The sequence below is a fragment of the Prosopis cineraria genome, unplaced genomic scaffold (genome assembly GCF_029017545.1).
Source record: "Prosopis cineraria cultivar Desert tree isolate PC_DT_omini unplaced genomic scaffold, ASM2901754v1 PC7, whole genome shotgun sequence".
Taxonomy (NCBI): Eukaryota; Viridiplantae; Streptophyta; class Magnoliopsida; order Fabales; family Fabaceae; genus Prosopis; species Prosopis cineraria.
Genome location: NW_026555338.1, coordinates 23,076,715 through 23,103,327, shown reverse-complemented (window position 1 = coordinate 23,103,327; position 26,613 = coordinate 23,076,715). Strand labels below are relative to the sequence as shown.

General features: G+C 31.8%; 3 protein-coding genes across 3 annotated transcripts; all 3 read left to right on the top strand.

Annotated features, from left to right (window-relative positions):
- Positions 1-9,208, top strand: LOC129316591 (receptor-like protein EIX1). Its single transcript, XM_054961007.1, has 6 exons — positions 1-2,014; positions 2,240-2,446; positions 2,600-3,173; positions 3,285-3,330; positions 6,930-7,108; positions 9,010-9,208. Exons 1-6 carry the CDS (start codon positions 1-3, stop codon positions 9,206-9,208), a joined length of 3,219 nt encoding a protein of 1,072 aa, XP_054816982.1.
- A 4,918-nt stretch (positions 9,209-14,126) lies between these two features.
- Positions 14,127-16,327, top strand: LOC129316590 (receptor-like protein EIX1). The gene is made up of 3 exons (XM_054961006.1): positions 14,127-14,459; positions 14,901-16,152; positions 16,296-16,327. The coding sequence occupies exons 1-3, from the start codon at positions 14,127-14,129 to the stop codon at positions 16,325-16,327; spliced, it is 1,617 nt and encodes a 538-aa protein (XP_054816981.1).
- Positions 16,002-17,102, top strand: LOC129315279 (receptor like protein 21-like). Its single transcript, XM_054958874.1, has one exon. It carries the CDS (start codon positions 16,439-16,441, stop codon positions 17,096-17,098), a length of 660 nt encoding a protein of 219 aa, XP_054814849.1. The 5' UTR covers positions 16,002-16,438; the 3' UTR covers positions 17,099-17,102.
- The last annotated feature ends 9,511 nt before the right edge of the window (positions 17,103-26,613 follow it).

Here is a 26,613-nt window from a genome sequence, read left to right as displayed (position 1 = left end):
ATGCCTTTAGCAAGCACAAGACAGTCTCTGAGTGGTTGCATTGAGATGATTTTAATTTTCTTTCTACTTTCTTTTGCAGGTTCACAACTCTGCTCATGTGGGAATCTCATTGATGATAACTGCATAGAAGAAGAGAGACATGCTCTTTTAAAGTTCAGAGATAGCTTTGATAATTACTCAAGGCATGTCCTCGCATGGGAAGGCAAACAATGCTGCAGATGGAAAGGGATCAAATGTGATGGCATCACTGGTCATGTGACTAAGATTGATCTTAGCCCAAAAACAATTCTGATAGCGGAGAAATTAATCAACAAAGATTACTACGGTGGGTGGTTTTATAATCGTACATTGTCAAGTAGAGCAATGAGTCCTTCATTGCTAGAGTTGAAACATTTGACCCACTTGGATTTAAGCCTCATTGATTTTCAATTGAGTCCTATCCCATCATTCGTTGGCTCTCTGAAACAACTAAGATACCTTAATCTTTCCCATTGTTGCTTTAATGGGACAGTACCCCGCCATCTTGAGAACCTCACCAACTTGCAAATTCTTGATCTTAATGGAGTTTACTTGCAAATTCTTGATCTCAATAGAGTTTACATGAATGTCTTGATTAAATTGAGGGATCAGCATTTATTCGTGGATGACTTCACTTGGGTCTCTCAACTTTCTTCTTTGCGATATATTAACATGGGGGGAGTTCACATTGAGAATGGGATCAATGATATAATGAAGGTAATTTACAATCTCCCATTCTTGTTACAAGCAGACTTTATGTATTGTCGATTTTTCTCCTATAGTACTTCTTATGGTTTTGTGAACTCCTCCACCCTAACTTCCAAGGTTCAAGTCTTGAACCTTAGGGAAAATAATCTTGATGTCATACCTGAGGCTTTCCAAAACATGACATTCCTTAGATCCATTGACCTTTCGAATAACTTTATTGACTTCGTTCCATTATGGTTAGGAAAGTTAAGGTTTCTAGCACATCTAAATCTATCAAGGAATAGAATTTCTGGCTTGCTCCCAACTGCTATTCAAAACATGTCATCCCTTACATCCCTTGACATTTCTGACAACAATATTCTTGGCTCAATTCCATTATGGTTGGGAGAGTTCACATTTCTAGCCCATATAAATCTAGCTAGGAATAAACTTACTAGTTTCTTTCCTGCTATTCAGAACATTACTTCCCTCAGAGTCCTTGACCTTTCCAGCAATAATCTGATTTCTGCAATTCCATTATGCATCATCAAGAGAATTCAACATGTCAATTTGTCTAACAATAGATTCTCTATTCTCCAGAGTTCTTGCCCTTGGAATTCCACAATCAATTGTAATCTAAAATCATTGGACTTATTGCAAGATAATAGATTTCAAGGAGAAACATTTGGACGCTCTAAAAATATATCAGTATGCATTAACAAAGATTTACTAGTACTGGATTTAAGTCACAATGAGTTGAAATATCTTACACAAAGCTTAGGCCAACTAAAGAACCTTGTGCACTTGAATTTGGCTTCAAATATGTTCTATGGCCCCATTCCATTATTCCTTAGAAATTTTACTAAATTAGAAGCACTAATTCTTGAAGATAATCACTTCAACGGAACAATTCCAACATTTTTTGGGAGATTCTCTTTCTTAAGGGTGTTAGATCTTTCTGGAAATCACCTAGAAGGTCACATCCCTAAAAGTCTTGCAAAGCTTCAAAACTTGAAAAGTTTGGATCTTTCAGCTAACTCCTTAGAAGGTGCTCTTGGGAAAACTCTCCTTGGTAATCTACCCAATCTCCAAGATTTAAAGGTGGGAATGAATAAGTTATCTATAGATCTTGCACCCAATTGGTTACCTCTTTTCCAATTGATAAATCTTAATTTGTCATCTTGCAAAATTGACACACCCATTTCCTCAATGGCTTCAAAGCCAAAAGAAGTTAGTCAGCTTAGACTTATCAAACACTGGCCTTTGGGGAACCCTCCTCCCAACATGGTTTCAACAAAAGAACCTCATTGTGCTTGATCTCTCTGATAATAAGATTAGTGGACAACTCCCAAGAAATCTCCATGATATGATGCCATATTTACCAATCTATCCCTTGGAAATAACCTTTTGAATGGTTCTATCCCAAATTCACTGTGTAAATTGCAATGGCTTCAAGATTTGGATCTTTCAAAAAATAAATTCTCTAGAGAGATTCCTAGTTGTTTGGGTGAAATTATATACCTTGGATTGATAGATATATCATCAAATAAGTTATCAGGCACCATTCCTAAATCCTTTTGTGGTTCTTATGGTACTGTTAATTATATTCAATCTTTGAACTTGAGCAACAATAGTTTGCATGGAGAGCTTCCATCAACCTTGCGATCTTGCTACAGGTTGGAGATTTTGGATCTTGGCAACAATAATCTACATGGCATTATACCTTTCAATATATGGGAAGGTACTCTTGGGCTGAAAATTCTTAGACTTCGCCAAAAAAAAATTTAGTGGAAGTATTCCATCAAGCCTCTGCCAACTCCCTTACTTGCAAAGTTTGGATCTAGCAAGTAACAACTTAAATGGCACAATTCCTTTTTGCATTCGAAATCTTAAGGGAATGATGATCAATCATGCATTAATAGTAGATCAAGGGCTAGTGAAGATTCTAAACTTGGAGCTGCTCCTATTGAATTCCATTTTCCTGTTGCAGCTGCAAATACTATAGTCATCAGTAATAGAACAATTGGAACTCATCCTCCACCAATTACTCCTACCTTTGATCAATGGGAGAAAGAAGATGTCAAGCAATTCATGAAAGGAAGAGAACTTGATTTCACAAAAAATCTCAAGTTTGTAATTAACATGGACTTGTCAAGCAACAACCCTGTTGGCTTTATACCAGAAGTTCTAACTTCTCTCACTGGATTGGTTAGCTTGAATTTATCACACAACTCTTTATCAGGAGAAATCCCAAGCAAAATAGGGAAAATGAAGTTTCTAGAATCATTGGACCTCTCATGGAACCATCTTGAAGGCCCACTTCCAAGTAGCATGTCTTCTTTGACATCATTGAGCCACTTGAATTTGTCATACAATAACTTTTCAGGGCCCATTCCAGAGGCAACCAATTCCTCACTCTTGAAGACTCATCCATTTATGTTGGAAATCAATATCTCTGCGGAGAACCAGTGCTAATAAAGTGCCGCAACAATGAAGCTCCAACAAGCGTCCATGCTGAAGACATGAATGAGATGAAAAGATTGTGTTTTACTTTGTTGTAGCTCTTGGTTTCATAACAGGGTTTTGGGGAGTTATTGGACTCCTAGTGTTCAACAAGAGTCTAAGGTATGTTTGCTTTAGATATATGGAGCAAATAGCAGATGAAATATATGTAGCAGTAGCAATAAAGGTAGCAAGGCACAAGACAATAGGATTGAGACCATGGTGAGAGATTTTATGTCTGGTGTAATATTTCTGAGTTGTCGTTCATATAAGGGATGGGATGTTTCTCTCCCCCAACCACTTTGTATGTTGTCAGTTTTGTCCTTTAATTTGGAAATGAATGTTTTTAAGTAATTAAGCAAGGGACTAGGTACACTTTGTGTGTTGTAGTTTAGCTTTTTATTCTCTATTTATTTCATATTTGGAATTAATATCATGTGGTTTTTATTGTCCAAAGAAAACATGATGAATAACCTTAGCATGTTATGTGCATTCAAGTTCTAATGGCTTTATGATAGGAGTTTGGACTTATTTCTATTGAAAGTTAATTAGTTACCATAATAATTTAATTTGAAACTTGGGAAAGTGTGTTAATATCTAAAAAGAAGAAGTTAGCTTAATTCTTATTGAACCTAGCACTCAAATTGTTGAGGTGTATATCACCCTATTTTCTCAATCTATAGTGATGTTTATATGGAAGCAAAGAAATATCCAGTGAATGCTCAACATTTGATGATATTTTTTTTAACAGAACATCTGATGATATTTTAAAAATGCTAATGTTTATATGTGGATTTCGATACACGCTTCCTAAATTATTTATGTCGCAACATGTTTTTGTGCAAATTAGAAAGATGAACAGACTATTATGCGCAAGCTTAGAGTGACTTTTTTGTGCGTGGTGTCACTTAGTTTTTTTTTTGGCAAAATAAGAATGATTGATTTTTCAACAAATAATACTCAATATATCATAAGGTTGTAAATGATTTAAAATTTAAATAAGAACATCTATTTATAAATGCAAAATATGTATACTATGTTGTTGATTGGAGATTCACAATTTTTAGGTTATATTCATTTGTTTCTTTAATTTGTTTGTGGACTTTTTGGTTTATGCCTTGTTTATTTTCCCTTACGTGTAATAATACCCCCTTTTAATGTAAATTGGTTTGTAGCCAATGTAATTTTTTTCTTCAAACCTTCTTTCCAAAAAAAAAAAAATTCAGGTGTTTAAATAGCTCCAAAGCTATCTTCAGGCAAAATGCAAAAGATTCCTCCATTAGTTAACGGAAGGCACTCTATTTTTTCTTGGTTTGCCCTCTATTCATCTATATATACTGATGGATTGTTGACTCATTTGTGATGATCATAAGATCTGAGACATGGGATAATCAGTTGACTTATTTGTGAACGAGTTGATATTCCTGTTTTAATAACCATTCATTTTTTATTGATCTTTGTCTATGAATAAGTCTTTAAATGGTCATTTAATGTAATTTTTCCTCTTTTTTTTCTTAACCTTCTGGGTTTTAGTCCCTCTATTTATCTATGCTCATATTTGTGATGATCATAAGATCTAAGACAGTGGATAAGTTGATTCATGATAATTAGGAACCTCCAGCTACAGAAGAATTTTAAAAATTGCAGTATTTGTTCAATACTAAAGATAAATTAATTTAGAATGGGAATGATAAAGGTTGCTACGCTACAAAGGATGGTTACTCGATGATTCTTAGGCAATCCCTGTGATCTGCAATGATTCATCACTACTTTTGGTCTTATTTTTGGAGAAATCCAGTTGCTAATTTAAGAAGTAAAAACCTGTTGTTCATACGAAAATCATTAACAATAATTTACTTCATTAATGGTGAAAATTTGACAGGACTCACTGACTCGGCATTTTACACGAGCGATTTGTTGTGGAGCTTTAAACATTGGATCCATATGCTGGAATAAAATTCAACGTATTCTAATTATGTAAATATTAAAATTGTGTGGCCATTATTATAATTAGGGAAAACATTATCATCACTTCCTATAGTGCTATCAGGTTTTACTTTTAATCTTTGTAGTTTTTTTTAGTGTTTTTTAGTTCTTATAATTTCGGAAAAACTAAAAAATGCTTGTTTTCTAAGTTTCTATATTTTTAGTGTTTTTAGTCCTTATAGGGACTAACAACATTAGAAAAAAACTACAGGAATTAAAAGTAAAACCCAATAAAACTATAAAGATCAAAGATATATTTTCCCCTATAATTAAGTTTAAATAAAATGATTTATTTTTAAAAATAAAACTTGAGAGGTGTAATTATATGTCATGGAATTAATGTTTAGAAATAAGAATGATATTTATAATTTGTTAGGGATCAAATTGCAAATATCACAAATTTAAATCTATAAATTGAGGTCATGTTATAAGTTAGGCGTGGCATGAAACTGGTTATTTGCACCCCTCTATTCCTAGAGAATAAGTTCTTCTCTATGAAGGTACAAATAACCAATTTTATTAAAAAATTAGTACTGGCTTCATTGATGTTGAACAGATTTATTAAAAAAAATTTAAATTTGATAAAAATAAAATTTTTAAGTCTAAATGTCCAAATCTCATCATAGGTAATAAGTAACTTGGTGTTCATCATAGGTGATCTTTTCATGTTTATCTTTATTTAATATAGTATTTTAAATATAAAATTTGTTAATTACACTTTTAATTGAGGGTTTTTTGAAAAAAACTTTATTAATTATGAGTTGAAAAATCTAAAATGCTTTACATCTTTAACATTGTTACGAATATTAAGATATCATGTGGATGTCTATTATCTCAAATTCTCCAATATCTTTTGGTTACTATAATATCTTTCAATTATTATTATCTTATATATTTTATTCACTTTAATTAATATATTTGTGCCCATAAATAGAAGGCACCTTTGTTGTTTTCGATACACTAAATAAGAAAGCTCCCTATTTTTTTATTCTCTCAGTGCAGTATTCTCTCTTCTCTTATACTCTCAACCTCTATTTCATAACACTTTATCAGCAGGATTGTTTTTCTTCTACCATCACTAGGTATGTATTTTTATTTTTTATTCTTAAGTTTACTTTCATTTATTCTATTAGTGCATTAGAAATTTATGCTCATGCCTATGAACATCTCTAATATAGATGGGGGCACAATTTAAATTTTAGAAACTATGGATTCAGAAGTTATCCATACATAACATAGAGTGGATCCTGAAGATATCCACAAAACTCAAAGTGGATCTTAAAGTTATCCATGTGATATAATATATATCCTGAAGATATCTAATTTAAGTATTTATTTATTTATTTACTTATTTATTCTACATTTAATTTCTTATTTCTATTTTCTTGTCTATATATATATATATATATAATTCATTTGATTATCTATATATATAATTTTAAGAAAAGTGGATCCTGAAGTTATCCGCACATAAAATGGATCTTGAAGTTATCCATATAAAATATGAAATGGATCATGAAGTTATCTAGATAAAAAATATGAAGTGAATCCTAGAGATATCCACAAAAACTAAAGTGGATCTAGAAGCTATCCACAGCAATATCACAAAAAAGAATTTAAGAAATATTTAGAGCTAATATCATGTCTCTTATTTATTGAACAAAACAATGAGTTATTGATGAAAAACCATGAGTCACATCCAACTGACATTGCTCCATTCCCTGAAGTGAATGCAGCAATACATGACCACCATATTCATGTGGAACCACATGGTCAAGGTTTTACTAACAGTCACAGTTGTGGTCACGATCGTGGTCTTGGTCATGGACATAAGTAAGGTCAAAGTAGAGACTTACATCACAAGACTCCCCATCCGAAGCGACAAATTGCAAAATGCAACAATAAAAGAGGTGGAGTAAGTAATCAAATTGTTGAAAAAATGTTATTGTTGTGGTGAAACTAGACACTAGACTCGTACCCGTCGTACCCCAAGGCATCTTATTGACCTTCATCGAGACCCTAAAAAGGGAGAATAAAGTGGAGACAAACCTCGTATCTTACAATAATGATCTTGATGATAATATGGATGTCTCTAATTTAGACATTGCCGATTTCCTCTCTGACCCAGATGGAAACATTGGGCACCTTATTGATGATGAAATAGTTCAAACATAAATTATGTTTTTTGCATTTTAGGTTTCACATATTCCTTTTTATAATTTTATGCATTTCTAGAATATTGAAGTTGATTATGGAATATTAATTTATGTAAAAGTTTATAATTTATTAGAATTTATATTTTACGTATTTTAGCACATCAATCCTTATATTTATTTTTAACATTTTGAAGAATGGCTGATTTTATGGTCGGCACCAATATAATTATGCGAGTATATGCCTTATGGATAGTGCTACGACACATACAATTCTCAATGATATAAGATTTTTTCAAATTTAATAAGAAAGGAAGCTTATATTAGTATTATATCTGGTAGTACAAAATTAATTGAAGGCTCCACAAGAGCTAGTATAATATTACTAAGAGGAACAAATTTGTATATTGATAATGCATTATATTCCTCTAAGTCTCATAGGAATTCATTAAGCTTCGAAGACATCTAGAAAAATGGATATCACCTTGAGACGATAAATGATAAGGATGTTGAATATCTATATATCACAAAAAGTATCTTAAATGATAAATGTTTATTGGAAAAATTACTCGCATTCTCTTCCAAATTGTACTACACACATATCAATCAATATATATTAACAAAGGACTCTGATTGGTTATCATTCATTTAATCAACCTTTATATATTTTAAATTGTTTATTTTTATATCTTATTATTAATTACCATTACGGGAGCATTAAACTTTTCAAAGGCAGCGAATGATTTCCCTGCCAATCTCATTCCTTTGCTCTTCGAAGGTCATCGATTTGTTTTCTCCTACGATTTTTGTTCGGCATTGGCTAATGAAGCTTCGAAGGTCATTGCTATGTTTTCTCTTAGGGTTTCTGTTTGGCATCAGCTAATGCTTTGAAAATCATATCCTCATGCTTGTAAAATGTGATCGTGGTACATTAGTAGATCCTTTTATCCTTTTAGCAAATCTTGAACCTCAAAGTCATAGTCACATTTGTTGCCTAAATTCATGAACCCCTCTTCATTCCTTCTTAATTTCCAAAACCCTCATCATGACTAAACCAATTTCATCTTGGAATCTAACTTTCAGTGATTTAGCATCCAAGTTTGATAACCTCCCTGTCCTGTTTATGGATCAGCTCTTTTTATCTAGCATTGATCGTGCCATGCCTATGGAAGTATTCACGGCAAATCTTGATTTAGCCATTGAGTTTAGATAGCTGTGCTTTGCGGAAGGAAGTATTTCACGCTGTGCTTTGTTGAAGGAAGTATTTCGTTGTCTTGAATCTGGTTAGCAGGTTTATTCCATCTATTCTTCCTTCCATTTTGATACTTTATTTATTCTTTAATTTTCCCTTATTTGTTTTCTATTATGTGATCCAAGCTAACTAATTTCTTTAAAAACTTCGGTATTAAAGCTTTTATAGATTCAAATATTTTTGTTGGAACTGCTTTAAAGGATGTTTATGCTAAGTGCTCTTCAATAAAAGATGCAAATCAGGTATTTCAGAGCATGCAAAAAATAAGCCTTATAACATGGAGTTCTATGGTGGCAGTATATGTACTAAATAGGCTCTATGAAGACATCTTGCTACTGTTTCATAGTTCTCAATTAATGGGTTTGGAGCCAGATCAGTTTATGGTTTCATCTACTATTAGTGCTTGTACAGGTCTGTCAACTTTGATCGAAGGAAACTTGATCTCAAAGATCTATTTGAGGCTACAATAGTAGGGCCCTTGGGATCTGATGATAATGCAGATAATGTGTATTCATGTTCTGGTGGCTCTTTGGATTTTAGGGTCGATGATTCTATTCATTTTGGCCTCAATTATTTCCCCTTCGATGATCCTAATGATAATGAGCTTTAGTTTCATAACTCAAAATGCAAGTACATGTTCCAACATTACTGGTGTATGTATAACATTTGATCATTGTCCCTACTATCACAAATAATCAATCTGATGTAACATAATGTTTATGATATATATATATATATCAGAGGTTAGTGGAGGGCTTGCGTGAACTATATCTTGGTATATACATGGACTATATATTATACATGCGTTTTGTTTATGAAGTCTAAATCAAAAAATAAGATGCCAAAATTGGAGTTAGTGGAGCCTAAAGGACAAAAACGTTTGAAGAGGGTAATTAATGAATTGAAGGTAGGCAAGAAAACACAAACAGTTAGATCTAATCAAAGTCTTTGGCTCTTTGTTAAGTGATAAAATGGATCATTGTTAAAATACACACACACACACACACACATACACACACACACATCTATATGTCTCTCTCTCTCTCTCTCTCTGTGTGTGTGTATGTATATAAAGCTATTTTTATTTTTGAGTCCTTCCAGAACATGTCATGACTGGATTTCAATATGTTAAAGCTATGGCACTAACACAAGTCTTGTAGAAGATTCTTAAATAGAGAGAGGTCTCCATTGTTCTTCTTCATTTTTTTTTTACTTTATTAATTATATGAATTGAGAGCAAATGATGAATTGGTATGCTACGTAAGTCAAGGAACTAGAGCTAAGGCAAGTCCTTTCTATTGCTTTGAATAGCTGTAAATCTAAAAGATCATCAGCATGAGTAATCTTGCCTTGACTATCTAATCTTATACTTGATTTTGTCTTATGATAAATGTCTTTCTTGAGATTTTACTTTTAGGTAGAACACATGTTCTAAACTTTTCAAACACAGACTATTAGAATCATCAATTTTTAATTATAAATTTATGCTATATTAGAAAAATTAATTTTAATGCTTGACAGTAAAAATTAAATCCCAAGCACTTCGAATATTAGGAAAAATTAAATTTTGATTCCTAATACCAGTTTCAATACTTGACATAAAAAAAATTAAATCTCAATCACTTCGAGTATTGGGAAGGATTAAATTTTGAAGACTTAAATTATTGGTTATCTCATTAAAACTTAGAAAACCATTCTTCTAATATTCCTCTATTAAATTCATAACTAATTGATTTTCCAACCAACAGTCTCTCATTGTAGTGCCCCTTGAGAAACTGAAACATTCATTTTCTGATAATTTATGTGTCATTTATCAATTTAATTTAATTTAATTACATTTAATGATGCAGTGAGAATTATTTTCCTCTTATTCCAAACACCTAATGAATTACAATATTTTTCAATATGCTTCTTATTGCTTACATCCATTTATAAAAGGCCCTAGATTTTAATACTCTACATTCTTTCCTTCTAAACATAATTATTCTTCTTTTTAATTCTTCTTAATTAGATTGTGTACCTAAATCATCTAAGGCAAAGATGAAATTCGATGAGCATGACTTTGTTCAAGACATCAATGACTCCATGGAGACATGTTGTATTGTCATCAGAGTCTTGAGAAAATGGCACATAAACCAGAAAAATCCTCCTTACCATGTCTGGAACATTTCATTCTTCCTCATTGATGAGAAGTATCCATTCTGAATAAATGTAGGCAATTGACATCTACGACAAATATAGTTTTACAAGAAAATTTTTCAAAATGTTGTATGAGGGGAAAAACAAGATGTTTTATATTAAAGTTGAATAAATGTATCCATATTATGTATTCTTTGTAGAAATAATGCATTGTAAGAAAATGCAATCTAACCAATCTTCTTATTTGATTTTTTATTAAAATCTCATTCTTTTCGCAACTCAATAATGTATGATGGAATCATCAAAAATTAGATGTTTTCAACTTTACCTGTAACTTACTATAGGATTGAGAAACAAAGACAAGATGTTAACAAATCAAACATCTAAAAAGGAAAATAGTGTATAGAATAACACTTGAAATATAACAATCTCGCATCCATCCTTATCCATGGCATCAATTATATTTTTTTCCAAATTCCTCAATTCTAACCAGTGCAATGCACAAGAAAGAGCCTAGTTAGTACAATAAAATCACATGTAATTGTAAACCAGAAGTTTACAAATCCCATATTCCTTGCTTGGCATGATCGATTAGGCCATCCCAGATCACTTATGATGCAAAAAATAATAGAAAGCACATGCGGACATGACTTGAAGAGTCAGCAGCTTCCTCAATCAAAGGATTTTTCATGTGTTGCTTGCTCTGAAGGAAAATTGATTATCCGACTATCACCAACCAGAATTAGGAGCAAATGGGTAAACTTTTTAGAGTGCATGTAAGGCAATATTTATGGGCCAATTCACCCACCATGTGGACCATTTGGATATTTTATAATTTTGATTGATGCATCAACTAGATGGTCACATGTTTGTTTACTATCATCTCACAATCAGGCATTTGCAAGATTGCTTGATAAATTAATTCGACTAAGAGCTCATTTTCCTGATCATTCAATTAAGAAAATATGCTTTGATAATATTGCTAAGTTTACATCTCTGGCATTTAATGATTATTATATGTCCATTGGAATTGAAATTGAGTATCCTGTAGCACATGTTCATACAGAAAATGAACTTAAAGTAATTTCTCACAATATATCAGAAATTTGCTTTTTCTTTCAGGTTTTGGTTATTTTTAACAATATAAACAAATATCAAAAAATATTCTAAAAATATTTTTTAAAATAATAACTAATTTTTCAATGAAAAAAAGATTAAACAATCTTGCCTTAAAGTCTTTAAACCATTAGACAAGTTACCATTAATTGACTCAACACTCACCAGTCTGCTCCCTCTCTCTTTCTCTCAATCCACCATGTGAACCTTCTAGATAAATAAAAGGTGAGGAAATGAAGGAAATATATATATATATATATATATATATATGTATGTATGTATGTATGTACGTACATATGTATATATATATAGAGAGAGAGAGAGAGGCGTTGATATTTAACAGGGATTAACACTATATGGTTTTTATTGTCCAAGAAAAAATGATGAATAATCTTAGCAAATTATGTGTATTCAAGATTTCCTATACAAATTCTTGCATGCAAGTTCATGGCTGTATGATAAGAGTTTGGGCTTTTTTCAAGTGAAATTTAATTTCTATATAATAATTTGATTTGAACCTTTGAAAATGGAATTTGGATTTAATTGGTAAGTGAGTTCTATAGACTACTTTCTGTAATCTTAAATGTAGAAATTAATGAAGGAGTTTGTTATAATCAAATAAATATAAGATTCTCGATCTAAATTTGTCTCTAAATTTATTATATTTTCCCAAACTATATATCGTATTGATTCAATCTATAGGAGCAATTTCCAGTGTAAATGATTCAAAGGATGGGTAGTTTTAGAAAATTGATAGATATTCCCTCCTTCCAATCCAAATTGTAAGACATTTTTCTAATTAACCTTATTGGTCAAAAATATAAGATACCTTTTAAAAATTATTTTTGTCATTTTACCATTGTATTTATTAACCTAGTTTCTTGTGTAGCATGCATGGGAAGGTATCACCTCTTATTCACTCTATTAGTTAGTTTTATTGGTGAGCTTTATATCATTTTGGCTTTTCCCTGTGACATCTCTCACTAACAAATTATTTACATGAATAATCTTTCTAATTTATTTCATCACTAGTAGTTGGTGTTAAGGGTTAACAAAAAACCTATGATATATTTTATTAAGAATAAAGATATAATTGAATATAGTTGAAAGATGATTACAATTTGGACTCGAGAGATTTTTTTTTTAAATAACTAAATGAATTTATTTAATTGTTATGAATTAATTATCTAGCTTCTACATTTAGGAGAGAGGGAGTGTTATTTTGAGGTAAAAAGTGCCTGTTGCTAACTGAAAATTAAACGAAATAGCTACAGGCTGGTTTAATTTGCAGATTCTACTGTTCATGTGGTTGAGTACAAGACATGGTGGATTATGTTGAGATTTCTTATAAGAGAGTTTTCAATAATTAGATATAGCAATCCTAATTTGATGTTGATTGTTGTTGTTGTTGTTGTTGTTGTTGTTGTTGTTATATGATAATTATTTCTGTTTTAAAATACTTTACAACGAAACTTTATGCCAGCAAGTCGATGCAAAGCTACGTAGTGGAAGTCTTTGACGATTACTTCTGAATTTCTTTTAATTTGCACATTGTATCTAAAAATCATACAATTTCCTTGTACTACACGTGGCGCGTAGGTGTTCAATTGGTTATTATGCACCACATAGTCAAAAGGCATTTGATCACTAAGTATTTATTTGAATAAAATGTACTTCAATAATTAATCTATGTGCATTCTTTTTCTTCTATGTTATAGGTGAGTCTTTAAAGCAGCACAAGTAACCATTATTGACTCGGTCTTCTTAATGACAATTATGAAAAATTAATTATGAGTAAATAAGTGGGGTTGGATCTAAACCATTACATAAATTAGCATTGACTCAAGTCTTCCGTATAGCAAAAATTAATGTATGGATCTTCTTCAATATTCTTTAGTCACATCTATAAATTAACAGCAACAACCTCATCGTCTCCATACCCATAACATTCCTTGATTGAGCATTATAACCATTTAGCAACCATGAGACTATCTTTGAGTGACGTGCTTTTGATTTTCTTTCTGCTATCTTTTGAGGCTTCACAACTCTGTTTGTGTAGGAATTTGACTGATGAGGGCTGCATAGAAGAAGAGAGGCATGCTCTTTTGATGTTTAGAGACAACTTTAACCATTACTCAAGGCATGTCCTTGCATAGGAAGGCAAACAATGTTGCAGATGGAAAGGGGTCAAATGTGATGGCATCACTGGGTATGTTGTCAGGATTGATCTCAGCCCAAAAACAATTCATAACTGCACATTGTCATGTAAAGCAATGAGTCCTTCCTTGCTGGAGTTGAAACATTTGAGTCATTTGGACTTAAGCCTCATTGATTTTCAACTTAGTCCAATCCCATCATTCCTTGGGTCCGTGAAACAACTAAGGTACCTTAATCTTTCCTACTGTTTCTTTTCGAGGAGGCTACCACACTATCTAGGAAACCTCACCAACTTGCAAATTATTGATCTTAATGAATTTTACGGGCATGACTTTCTTGTTTATGAGTTATACATGGATGACTTCACTTGGGTCTCCCAACTTTCTTCTTTGCAATATATTAACATAAGGGGACTTTATATTGAGAATGATATCAATATCATAATGCAGGTAATTTACAATCTCCCATTCTTATTACAAGCAGACTTTATGTATTGTGGAATTTATAGCTCCAGTACTTCTTGTGGTTTTGTTAACTCCTCCACCCTTCCTTCCAAGGTTCAAGTCTTAAATCTTGGGTGGAAACTTTCTTGATGTCATACCCAAGGCTTTGCAAAACATGACACCCCTTAGATCCTTTGACCTTTCTCGTACCATTTTAATTGACTTTGTTCCAAAGTTGAGGTTTCTAAAACATATGAATCTAGCCAAGAATAGTATTTTTGGGTTATTCTCCACTGCTATTTAAAACCTTTCATCTCTTACATCCCTTGATATTTCTGACAACAATATTCTGGACTCAATTCCATTATGGTTAGGAGAGTTCATGTTTCTAGTGCATCTGAATCTAGCCAGGAATAAACTTTCTATTTGTTTCCTATTGCTATTCAGAACATAACTTCACTCAGATTCCTTGACCTTTCTAGCAATAATCTAATCTCTACGATTCCATTGTGCTTCATCAAGAGAATTCAACATGTCAATCTTTCCAACAATAAATTCTCTGTTCTCCAAAGTTCTCATCCTTGGAATTCCAAACTCACTTGCAATCTAAAATCCTTGGACTTGTTTCCTAACAATAAATTTGAAGGAGAAACATATGGAAGCATAAAAAATATATCAGTTTGCATTAACAATGATTTACAAGAACTGGATTTGAGTCACAATGAGTTGAAAGATCTTATAGAAAGCTTTGGCCAACTTAAGGACCTGGTGTACTTGAATTTGGCTTCAAATTCTTTAAATGGCCCAATCCCATTATTCTTTAGAAATTTGACCAAATTGGAAGAACTAATTCTTAAAGATAATCAGTTCAATGGAACAATTCCAGCATTTTTAGGGAGATTTTCCTACTTAAGGGTGTTAGATGTTTCTAGCAATTACTTAACAGGAAACATTCCTGATGATCTTAGAAAGCTCTTTAACTTGAAAATTTTGGATCTTTCCACTAACTCCTTGGAAGGCTTTCTAGGGGAAATTATCCTTGGTAATATGTCCTATCTTTGTGATTTAAGGCTAGGAATGAACAAGTTATTTATAAAGCTTGCACCCAACAGGTTACCTCCTTTTCAATTGATAAATCTTAATTTGTCATCTTGTATAATTGGGACACCATTTCCTCAGTGGTTTCAAAGCCAAAAGAAGTTCGTCAACTTAGACTTATCAAACACTAGCCTTTGGGGAACCCTCCCAGCATGGTTTCAACAAGAGAATCTCTTTGTGCTAGACCTCTCCAACAACGAGATTAATGGACAACTCCCAAGAAATCTCCATAATATGATTTTGAATTTAACCAGTATGTTCCTTAGTAATAATCTTTTGAATGGTTCTATTCCAAAATCACTGTGTAAATTGCAAAGCCTTCAAGATTTGAACTTGTTAAAGAACAAATTATCTGGGAAGATTCCTAGCTATTTGGGTGAAATTGAATCCATTGAATTGATAGATCTATCATCAAATGAGTTATCAGGCGCTATTTCTCAATCATTTTGCGGTTCTTATTGGTTTATTCAATCTTTGAACCTGAGCAACAATAGTTTACATGGAGAGCTTCCATCAACCTTGCGATCTTGCTACTGGTTGGAGATTTTGGATCTTGGCAACAATCAACTATATGGCATTATACCTTCAAGCAAATGGGAAGGTATTATTAGGCTGAAAATTCTCAGGCTTCGCCAAAACAAATTTAGTGGTAGTATCTTATCAAGCCTCTGCCAACTCACTTACTTGCAAAGCTTGGATTTGGCAAGTAACAACTTAAATGGCACAATTCCATTTTGCATTCAGAATCTGAAGGGAATGATACACGCATTGCATAGTAGATCAAAGGCAGCTGAAGATTCTCAACCTCCTGTTGAATTATCTATTGCACCACTTGCATTTAGTCCTGCCCCAACATTTAGTCCATCATATATTTCTAGCTTTGATCAATGGGAAAAAGATGTCAAGCAATTCATGAAAGGAAGAGACTTGATTTCACAAAAAATCTCAAGTTTGTAATTAACATGGACTTGTCAAGCAACAACCTTGTTGGCTTTATACCAGAAGTTTTAACTTCTCTTACTGGACTGGTTAGCTTGAATTTATCACACAACTCTTTATTAGGAGAAATTCCAAGCAAAATAGGGAAAATGAAGTTTCTAGAATCACTGGACCTCTCAAGGAACCAACTTGAAGGCCCACTTCCAAGTAGCATGTCTTCTTTAACATCACTAAGCCACTTGAATCTATCATACAACAACTTTTTAGGGCCAATTCCAGAGGGAAACCAGTTCTTCACTCTTGAGGATTCATCCATTTATGCTAGAAATCAATATCTGTGTGGAGAACCTATGTTGAAAAAATGCTCCTGTGATGACAATAATGAAGCTCCAACTTCTGAAGGCAATGATGACAGCAACAAGAAAGAAAAGATCCTGTTTTACTTTATTGTTGCCCTTAGTTTCATGATAGGATTCAAGGGAACTATTCGGGTCCTGTTTTTCAACAAGTGTTTAAGGTTTGCTTGTTTTAGATATGTGGAGAAAATAGATGATGAAATATATGTTGCAATAGCAATAAGACTTGCCAGAATCAAGAGAATATGGTAGAAATCTTAATGAGATCAATTTGAGCTTGCTAGTGATGTAGCAGAATATTTTTTATCCATTCAAGAGTTGCAATTGAAACCCATAATCTTGGCTTCATGAAGCTGATCAAATCTGGCCAACCTGAACACTTGTGATTGGAGGTGGCAAAGTCTTGCTTCTCATATCCTTCACAACTTGACATATGAAGTTGAGTTTTCTTATTCTATTTTTGTTCTCTTGTTTTTGTTCCTTCCGTAGTGCTCTGCTTTTCTTGTCTTGTTGCTCTTCTTTCCGAACTTCTTTAGTCCTTATAAGCTCTTTATTTTCATTGCTTTAAGGAAATTCAAGCACTATTCAAGTGATCAAGTAAAATAAACAAGAATTGTAGTGATTATATGAAAATTAATTTATATTAGCAAATACTTTTTCTATTCTTTATTATAAGACATCTGGAATCAATGAGAGGTAATTAGGTTATTAACTATGTCTGAAAATAGTATTAAACTTTCAATTTTACCCCTATTTAAATAAAAAAATTTCAAATATAATTTATATTTTCTATCATTGTGAGTATAAATATAGATAATATTAAACAAATCTTAATTAATAATACCATATCAAGTACCTAATATTAAAAACCCAAAACCCTCTTAGAAGACACGCCCTACAATAAAGTACCCATGAACACTTGTTTTAATTAGTGCAAAAATCCCCATTCCATTAAATTTGACTAACATTAAAAAAAACAAAAAACAAACATAAGGTGCAAAAATATCCATAAATTTTTTGTCAAGTAGCTTCTGGTATTTTAAAGTTAATAATGGTACATGGGTAATCATTAATTTTATAAAATAGGTCAACATTCTCCAATTATTTAAGTTCTCTTCTTAGAACTTTATGATCAATGTCAAGCTATTTTAACGCATTAAGAAAGATTAGAGTTGGTGATTTGGGTCAAGCCTAATAGGCTAACTCAAATAAACTCAAAAAATTTTAGGACCAAATTTGGGAGTTTAGAAACTTTTCTTATAACAAAATTATTTTTATTATTAATAAAATAAAAATAAAAATAGATAAAAATTAAAAATCTTAATTTTTTATGATAAAAATTGAAATTGTCACACTCCAAAAATAGAGAATAACCGACACGGGATGTGAACCATATCACCCATCCCCGTAAGCCTCAAATCATAAATTAAGTGCATTTCTAAAATGTAATCAAATTTATATTGAAACTTTAACACCTTTGACACTAGTCATTATAACAAAGTTTCAATATTTTTATAAAAATTTTGACAAACCTTTCCCTATAAATAGGATCTCTCAAAAATTCTACAACATATTGTTTTAAACAGAAACATCACATCATTTAGGAGTTCAACTCCTTCCAACCAGCAGACAATATATATATCAAAATAAAATCCTAATTGACCTATGTGGAGCCCCTATTCATGCTTTCCAAAAAAAAAATACATGAGTATTTATAATTACATCGAAAGGAGGTATTTCAATCAACTTTCCACCCAACACGTGTAAAAGTCCTTAAGGGTTGGTAGGAGGATCAGCGTTAAAGTGTCTGAGCCCAAAAATAATTTTTCAATGAAAAACATCCCAACCATAATATTTAAAAACATAAAAATGAATAATTTACAACAGTTATGAAAATTAAAAAGAAACAATTCAATATAATAAAATTTGTAAATTTGGAATAAAAATTTATGTACAACTTTAATAGCATGAACCTTTAGATCTTCATAACAAAGTAATTTTAACATATAAGCTTAACAAGACAAATAGATTAAATAAATAAATAACATTTACAATTTCAAAGAAAAATGATGAAAATATGAAATAATCACTTAATTAAAATTTTGTATTTTTGGAAATTTATTAGATCAATTTACAAATGAGGACATACAGTCTACGAGGATACATAATCAAACGCAACTTATACCATAAAGATAAACGTAGACACACAATCCATGAAGGTAATACTAACCAAATGCGGCTCAAAACCACGAAAACAAACATGAGTATTAGACCCATAAATAATAAATGTGAGAACAGAGCTCACGAAAATCAAACTAATTAGTCATTAAACATGGTGCGCTAAGGGCTAACGGAAGTGTCCTGTATAAAATCTCCTTCAAATATATTTTCAAACATGCGAGAAAATCATCATTATCAAATACAGTTCTCATTCTTAAAGTCAAACTCACATTAATAGTTTTGAGCATTTAAAAACTAGCCAAATAAAATTTCATAACTAATGTCCATGTTTGGCATTTATTGAGTAACCAAAAAATAACCAGAGTCAATAAAAATAATCTTATCGATTTGAAAGTATCTTTGGTAAGAAAAAGCACATACACATACCATAATTCAAATATCCTTCAATATCTCTTTATAATTTTCAAGATAAAAATAAAAATAAAAATAATTTAATTAATAAAATATTAAATACATAATATAATTTTATTGATTAATTAGTTGGGATGCTATCCACTTACCTGATAGGTTTCCAAGATAATGATTTTTCCTTTTAAACAAAAGCCGTTGGCTGCTCTACTATGTGGCCAAGGAGAACAAACAATTTTATTTAATGATGACTATACTTTATATATCGCCAATAGACATTCAGCAACCCAAATTCCTTAAATTATTTAAGGTTACTCTTCAAACAACTCACTAGATACTTTCCCATTCTAAGTGCATGATAAGATTGAAATTAGTAATAATTTAAAAGAATAGCTTAACCTACTTTCCTTATGGAAAAGGCAAGATTGAAATTAATCACTAATATATATATATATATATATATAACCATAGATAATCATTGGTCTAAACATTAACAAATTTAAAAGAAAATCTACCATTCTTCTTTTTAGACATGTGTCAAGGTTTATTATGTCATTTTATCAACCCAAACTTTGCACTACAATGAATATATATATATATATATATATATTCAAGAAATATTTATACATTTCTAAGTTATTAACATAGAAATTGAACATCGGAAATCTAATTCCAGCCATTGATATAATAAACGTGCTTAACTGCTCCATCTCAATCAAATTCCTCTATTACACATTTTAGCAAACACGCTATGTACGTTAATTTTCAACTATAATACAAAGCTCCTTCTTTTTCAAATCTTTTCCCAATAATTTCCGTCACACAATATATACATATACATACACATTCATATATAACGCACGCATTTCAACAAATACCACATGGACAGTAATATTCAAACTATAGTATCAAGCTTCTTTCTCTACAAATCTCTTACTCAGCAATTCTTATACTTCTATATAAACTTATCATGCCTCCCAAACTCATGTCTTAAAAAAAAAACATCCATTCAAACAAAACTGAAATTTTTCCTAGTCTTGAATTTAAACTTGTTAGATCCACAATCTTTCCCTTACACGCACAGTAACTAATACAGGGAAAGAATAAAAATTTCAGCAACCTCCCAAAGCATAAAACACACACAAATCTAACGTCAAGAAGAGGGAGGATAAAGCTTGAACTCACCAAGGAGCAAAGGAGGAATGGATAGAAAGATTTGAAGTTCCCCACCTCACCCAAAACAGTACCGATGCAGAACAGGGGAAGGAAGAAGAAGGATGGACTTATATGCAGAAACACAGGAGGAAGAGCAGAGATTTCGTGAACTTCCCAGAACCCACAATAGTGACCGACGGCACACCCTTATTCGTAGGCAACGGACGATCAGAACAGAGGATGGAAGCTTCTCGATCCAGAGCTTCTCAAACGCATCCTCTCTCCCTCTCTCTTGGTTACACTTCACGGTAATGGAGAACAAAAATTCTGATGGTTTTTTCTCCTTTTCTTTAACAGTAATGGCTTTTTCTATAATTTTGCAGTACTAAAGTAAATATAAAATATCACTTTTATCATCACCCAAATTCAAAACCTGAACCGACAATTAAAGACCCAAAACAAATCTCATTACACCACCAATTCACTTTATTATGATTACCCAATAATTTTATTAAAAAAGTCAAAATATTTATAAAAATAATTTAATATTTTATTTTATTATTATTTTTATGCAAATATGAAATGAGAGGTCTAATCATTTCCCTGTTTTTTTTTAAAAAAATTATTGTATACTTAACAAAATTCTAAATTCATGAGTCATTACAGAAATTGATTAAAAAAATAATATTTAATAATTTAGTTATTCAGACTAATTTCAATAAGCTCTAAAGCCCGAGTTGTTAGAGTTGAACTTAGCTATATTGTCTGTTTTATAAAGTTAATGTATATCCATGTATCATTATTGACTTAAAGATAGCTCTTACAGAAAAAAAATTGAGTGTTTTTACACCTTATGTTTGCCTCTTTTTTTTCTTTTTAAATAGTCATTGTAACAGACGGAGTCAAATTTAACAAAATGAAAATTGTTGTACCTATTATAACCAATTTATGGGTATTCTTACATCTTTATTGACTTAAAAATATTGTTTGCTCCTAAAAAAAAGTAACTGGGCATTTTAATTGCTCGTAAAGGTAATATTGGGATAAAGAATCTGATGTTAACAAAGAAATAAACGGATTCTTCTAAGCAATGATAATGATGGAGACGAGGTGGATTTAAATTGTTGAAATTGAGATCTATAAATTTTTGTGAAATTTATCTTTTTTCAAAGAGAAAAAAAAATATTTTACTATCTTTTATAAAAATAATAAAATGAGAAAAATAATAAAAAAGAAAAATTTACTTAAATTCATAAATATGAGGATTTAAATCTGAATAAAGTAAATGAAAAAGTAATGAAAATTGCATGAGGATGGCGTGCCATTGTTGGATTCCCCGTAACATGTCTTTAGTTGAAGTTTGGTACCTGAAAATTTTGTATTCCTAAGACATGCTAATGTATAAGATGTTTGCACTTAACAAGATTTATTAATTTGTTTGGAAAAAAAAAAGGATTGAAAGATCTCAAAATTTAGGCATTATATACGTGTCTTGTGTAGAAAATGGAAGATATATCGATGGGAAACTAGAGTACCTATGTCCCAAAAGTCAATTACTTATCAACACGGTCACTAACTAGTCTAGTGGAGTTGAGTCTTTAAACCATTATTACTTAAGGCAGCGTTGTTATTCTTGAAAATTCTAACATGGTCACTTACTGAGTTTAGGAATGCTCAGTGGGTTTATATGCAGAAGATAACTAGTCTAGTGGGTTTATATGCTGAGTTTAGGAAGTACTTACTAACATGGTCACTTATTGTTTCTTTGTTGTGGACTTTTTGGTTTATTCTTTACTATTGATTTTCCCTTATGGGTAGTGATGCCCCTTTTAATGAAAATTGGTCTGGAGCTAATATAATTTTTTTTTTTTGGTCAAATCTTCAGGTCAGTCTATTTTTTTTCAGTTAGTCCCTGTATTCATCTATACTCATGGACTTGACTTACTTGTGATGATCATAAGATCTGAGATATGGAATGAGTATATTCATGATAATTACGAACCTCCATCTAAAGAGGAAATTTTAAAAATCGCATTATCTTTGTTCAATACCAAATATAAATTAATTTGGAATGGGAATGATAAAGCCATCACTCTTAGGCAATCCATATCTGCTATTCTGTTGCAACGATTCAACATTACTTTTGGTAAAAACCTGTTGTTCATATGGAAAATAATTGACAATTCACTTCATTGATGGTGAAAATTTGAGAGTACATCACATGCAAGTTAATATTACGTGGACTCAGTGACTCATCATTGTACACGAGCTATTTGGTTGATTTGGAGCTTTAAACATTAGATCTATATGTTAGAATAAAATTCAACATGTCGGGCTACATATGAAAATGAAAATATATATTAAAAATGTGTAGCCATTATTATAATTAAATCTAAATAAAGTGATTTATTTCGAAAAGTTTTAAAAGGTTTGAAGGTTGTAATTATTATGGAATTAATGTTTAACAACCAAAATGATATTTACAATTTATTAAAAGGTCAAATTCCAAACATCACAAACTTTAAATCCATACAGAGGCCATGGACACACATGTTGGGCGTGAATAAAACTTGTTCTTTGTTCTCCTTTTATTCCTATCCTAGGAAACAAGATCACAATGTCAATCCATCATGTACACTTTAATTTTCCATTCAGTTTCTTCTATTTGTAATTTATATGAGATTTTACTCAAGTTTATGAATTTGGTTGTGGTAACTTCTATAGTTTGAGTATGAACTAGATTAATTTGGAACAACAAATTCCAACACTACATCTATCAGCTCCCTGGGCATTAGGAGTTAGGACTTGAACTTTGGATATTGGATACAATACCATTCATTGATTAAGAGAACAACAATTCTGATGCAATTAATTTGGTGGAGAAGAAACAAAGCTATGTACAAGAATATTCTACTCAGAATCCATAATTTGTTATTAGAGAATTGTTCGGAATGGTCTATTACCTAGATTCGATTTGCCCCTAGCTAGCTTTCGAACTCCAACTCTGAACAGAACATAGTCAAAGTCAATATGGATGAGGAAAATTAGAATCAAGCCAAGAAAGTAAATTAGATTCAAACCCACGCTGGTTGAGATGTTTTCTTATTTATTAAAATAAAAATTTATAAAAATTATTTAAAATTATCTTTTTGGGCAAAATAAGAAAAGTTACAATTAAATATATAACGCATAGAATACATCTAAATAATTAATTTATAAAAATTATTGAGACTTTAATATTAAACTAGATTACTTAGATTATATCTATACTATTCAAATTGTTGGCGGTACCGATGATAGAGACGTGAATGACGAGCTGTTTGAGTCGTGCTCGGAAGGACACTGTCTTTAAAAACTATTTCAGCACATTAGGACAACAGACCGACAGTTCTCCAGGATTAAGCAAGCACTTCCTACAGAAGCAAGAAACCAAAACAGCAAAAACTAAAAATGAACTCAGATGAACAACACAGGAGAAGCTAGAGGGAGGAAAGAATTGCCTCGAAAACTTAAGAGGCTGGTGAGTTACTCTGTCTGCACCTATGGCTATATAGAGCCTGAAGATGGAGACATGAACGTTGGCTCAAAATCACCAGATTAAACACTTGTTTGGAAATGTTAAGGGGTTACGCGAACATAAAACACATTCAAGCTCTTATATGAAAGCATTGGGGAGACAAATACATTTACAAAATAAATTTGGTTAATGGTCAAAAACGTTCATGGTTTGATTTCAAACTCCAAACAGCCAAAAACTGAGATTTTCTAGTAAGCAAAAATAATTATTTATTTATTTATTTATTTTGTAAAATTAATCCAATAAAAGGAACCCATTGCCTCTTAAACTCGCACGCAGGGGGTCAATCGACTGATTTCAACTGCGTTTTCCCTAAATTGGCATGTTTCATGCGCACAAGCCCACCTCTCCTCCAAGCCCATTTTACTAAACCACTTCATTCCTTAGTATTTATACACTAGAAGAGTTCTTCATTTAGTCAATGTAGGACTTTTGACACACACACCCCTTTGACACATACACTACAATCCCCCACATGTGTCAAAAGGATCTATTTTTATCTGAGTTATTCACACGGATGATAATCACTTTGAATTTGGCGTTTGTCAACTTAAACCAAACCTAGACTAATAAAACTTAGCACACAGAAAAGTCAGTGTAACTTTGTTATTGAACCAACAAATCTTGAGCACGTACTAGAGGTCTTATTAATCAGATTATACCCCCACAGTCTCTGCCATTAACAATGATTTTGCACGTTATTGCCATGTGCATGCCTGGCTTTAATAAATGCTCTAGAGCTTTCACCATGATCTCATAGGAGCGGCCCTACTCCACATTTGTATAGGTGTTTTCATTAAGTGTATCTGCAATGAATACACCATCCATAAGGACTATGAAAACATTAAGAACTTTTACTCAGCCTCCGTTCAATGCATTCTAACACTTTCTCAAGCCATAAGAAGGGACAAAAATTCAGTGCTAGTAGAACTAACAAGTGACTTGTTCTTACCTATTGAACCTTCTTCATGGAATCTCCAATCACAAAGGTTGGGTTGCCATCACTGTTAATTTCAAACAGGCTTAAGTCCCATTCCTTTCGATATTTCAATAATAAATTTCTTCCCCAGGGGCTTAGTTAATGAATCCGCCAGAATTAACTCTAATTTTACATAATCGATTGAAATGACCCCATCTTTGAGCAACTGCCTTATAATATTATGTCTCAATTGAATATGTCTACTTTTACCATTGAAGGTCTTATTTTTAGCTGTTGCTATTACAAATTAGCTATCACAATATAAAGACATTGATGGTGTGGGCTTTTCACCTATTGGAATACTCATTAAGAAGTTTTTCAACCACTCAACCTCAGTTTCAGCCAACTCCATGGCACTAAATTTAGAATCCCTAGAGAATTTTGTGTTAATTGTTCGTTTTGCAAACTTCCAGGTTATTACACCATCATCAAGAGTGAATATATAACCACTAGTAAATTTTGTCTCTTCTGAATCCGAAGTCCAGTTAGCATCACTGTATCCTTCCAATACAGCGAGAAATTTACTATACAATATACCATAATTTATGGTACCTCTCAAATATCTCAAGACTCTCACCAGAGCCTCCCAGTGTTTACTGCCTGGACAGTGGGTATATCTACTCAATCTACCTACAGCATAAGCTATATCAGGCCTAGTAAAATTTATCAAATGCAATAGACTCTCAATAATCTATGCACACTCAGATTGAGCAACTGGGTCACCCTTGTACTTTTTTAATTCCACACTTGAATCATAAGGAGTACTCAGAGGAGCATCTTCAAGATGTCCATACTTTCTGAGAATTTTCTCAACATAATGTTCTTAGAAAAGTAAAATCTCATTTTTGTTCCTTATGATTTCTACACCCAAAATTACCTTGACTTTACCCATATCTTTCATATTAAAATTTGAAGAAAGAAAATTTTTCGTTTCATTAACAACACACATACTAAAGCCAAAAATTAACATGTCATCCACATACAAGCATATAATCACACAATCATTATTCACAAGCTTTGTATAAAAACATCTTTTTACTTCAATAGCAAAAAATTCACCAGTTGTCAAAAATTGATCAAGTTTCTCATGCCATTGCTTAGGCGCTTGTTTTAAGCCATATAAAGACTTGACAAGTTTACAAACTTTATTTACTTGCCTAGGAATCACACATCCCTCGAGCTGTACCATGTAAATTTTTTCTTCTAAATCACCATTTAAAAATGCAGTTTTAACATCCATTTAGTGAATAAAAAGCTTGTAAATTGAAGCCAAAGCAATAAGAACTTTTATAGAAGAAATTCTAGTCACAAGAGAAAATGTGTAAAAATAATCTATATTTTCCTTTTGAGTAAAACTCTTGGCCACAAGCCTTGCTTTATATTTATTAATTGAACTATCTGAAAAATATTTTTTCTTAAAAATCCATTTACACCCAATAGCTTTAGCTCCTCAGGGCAAATCTGCTA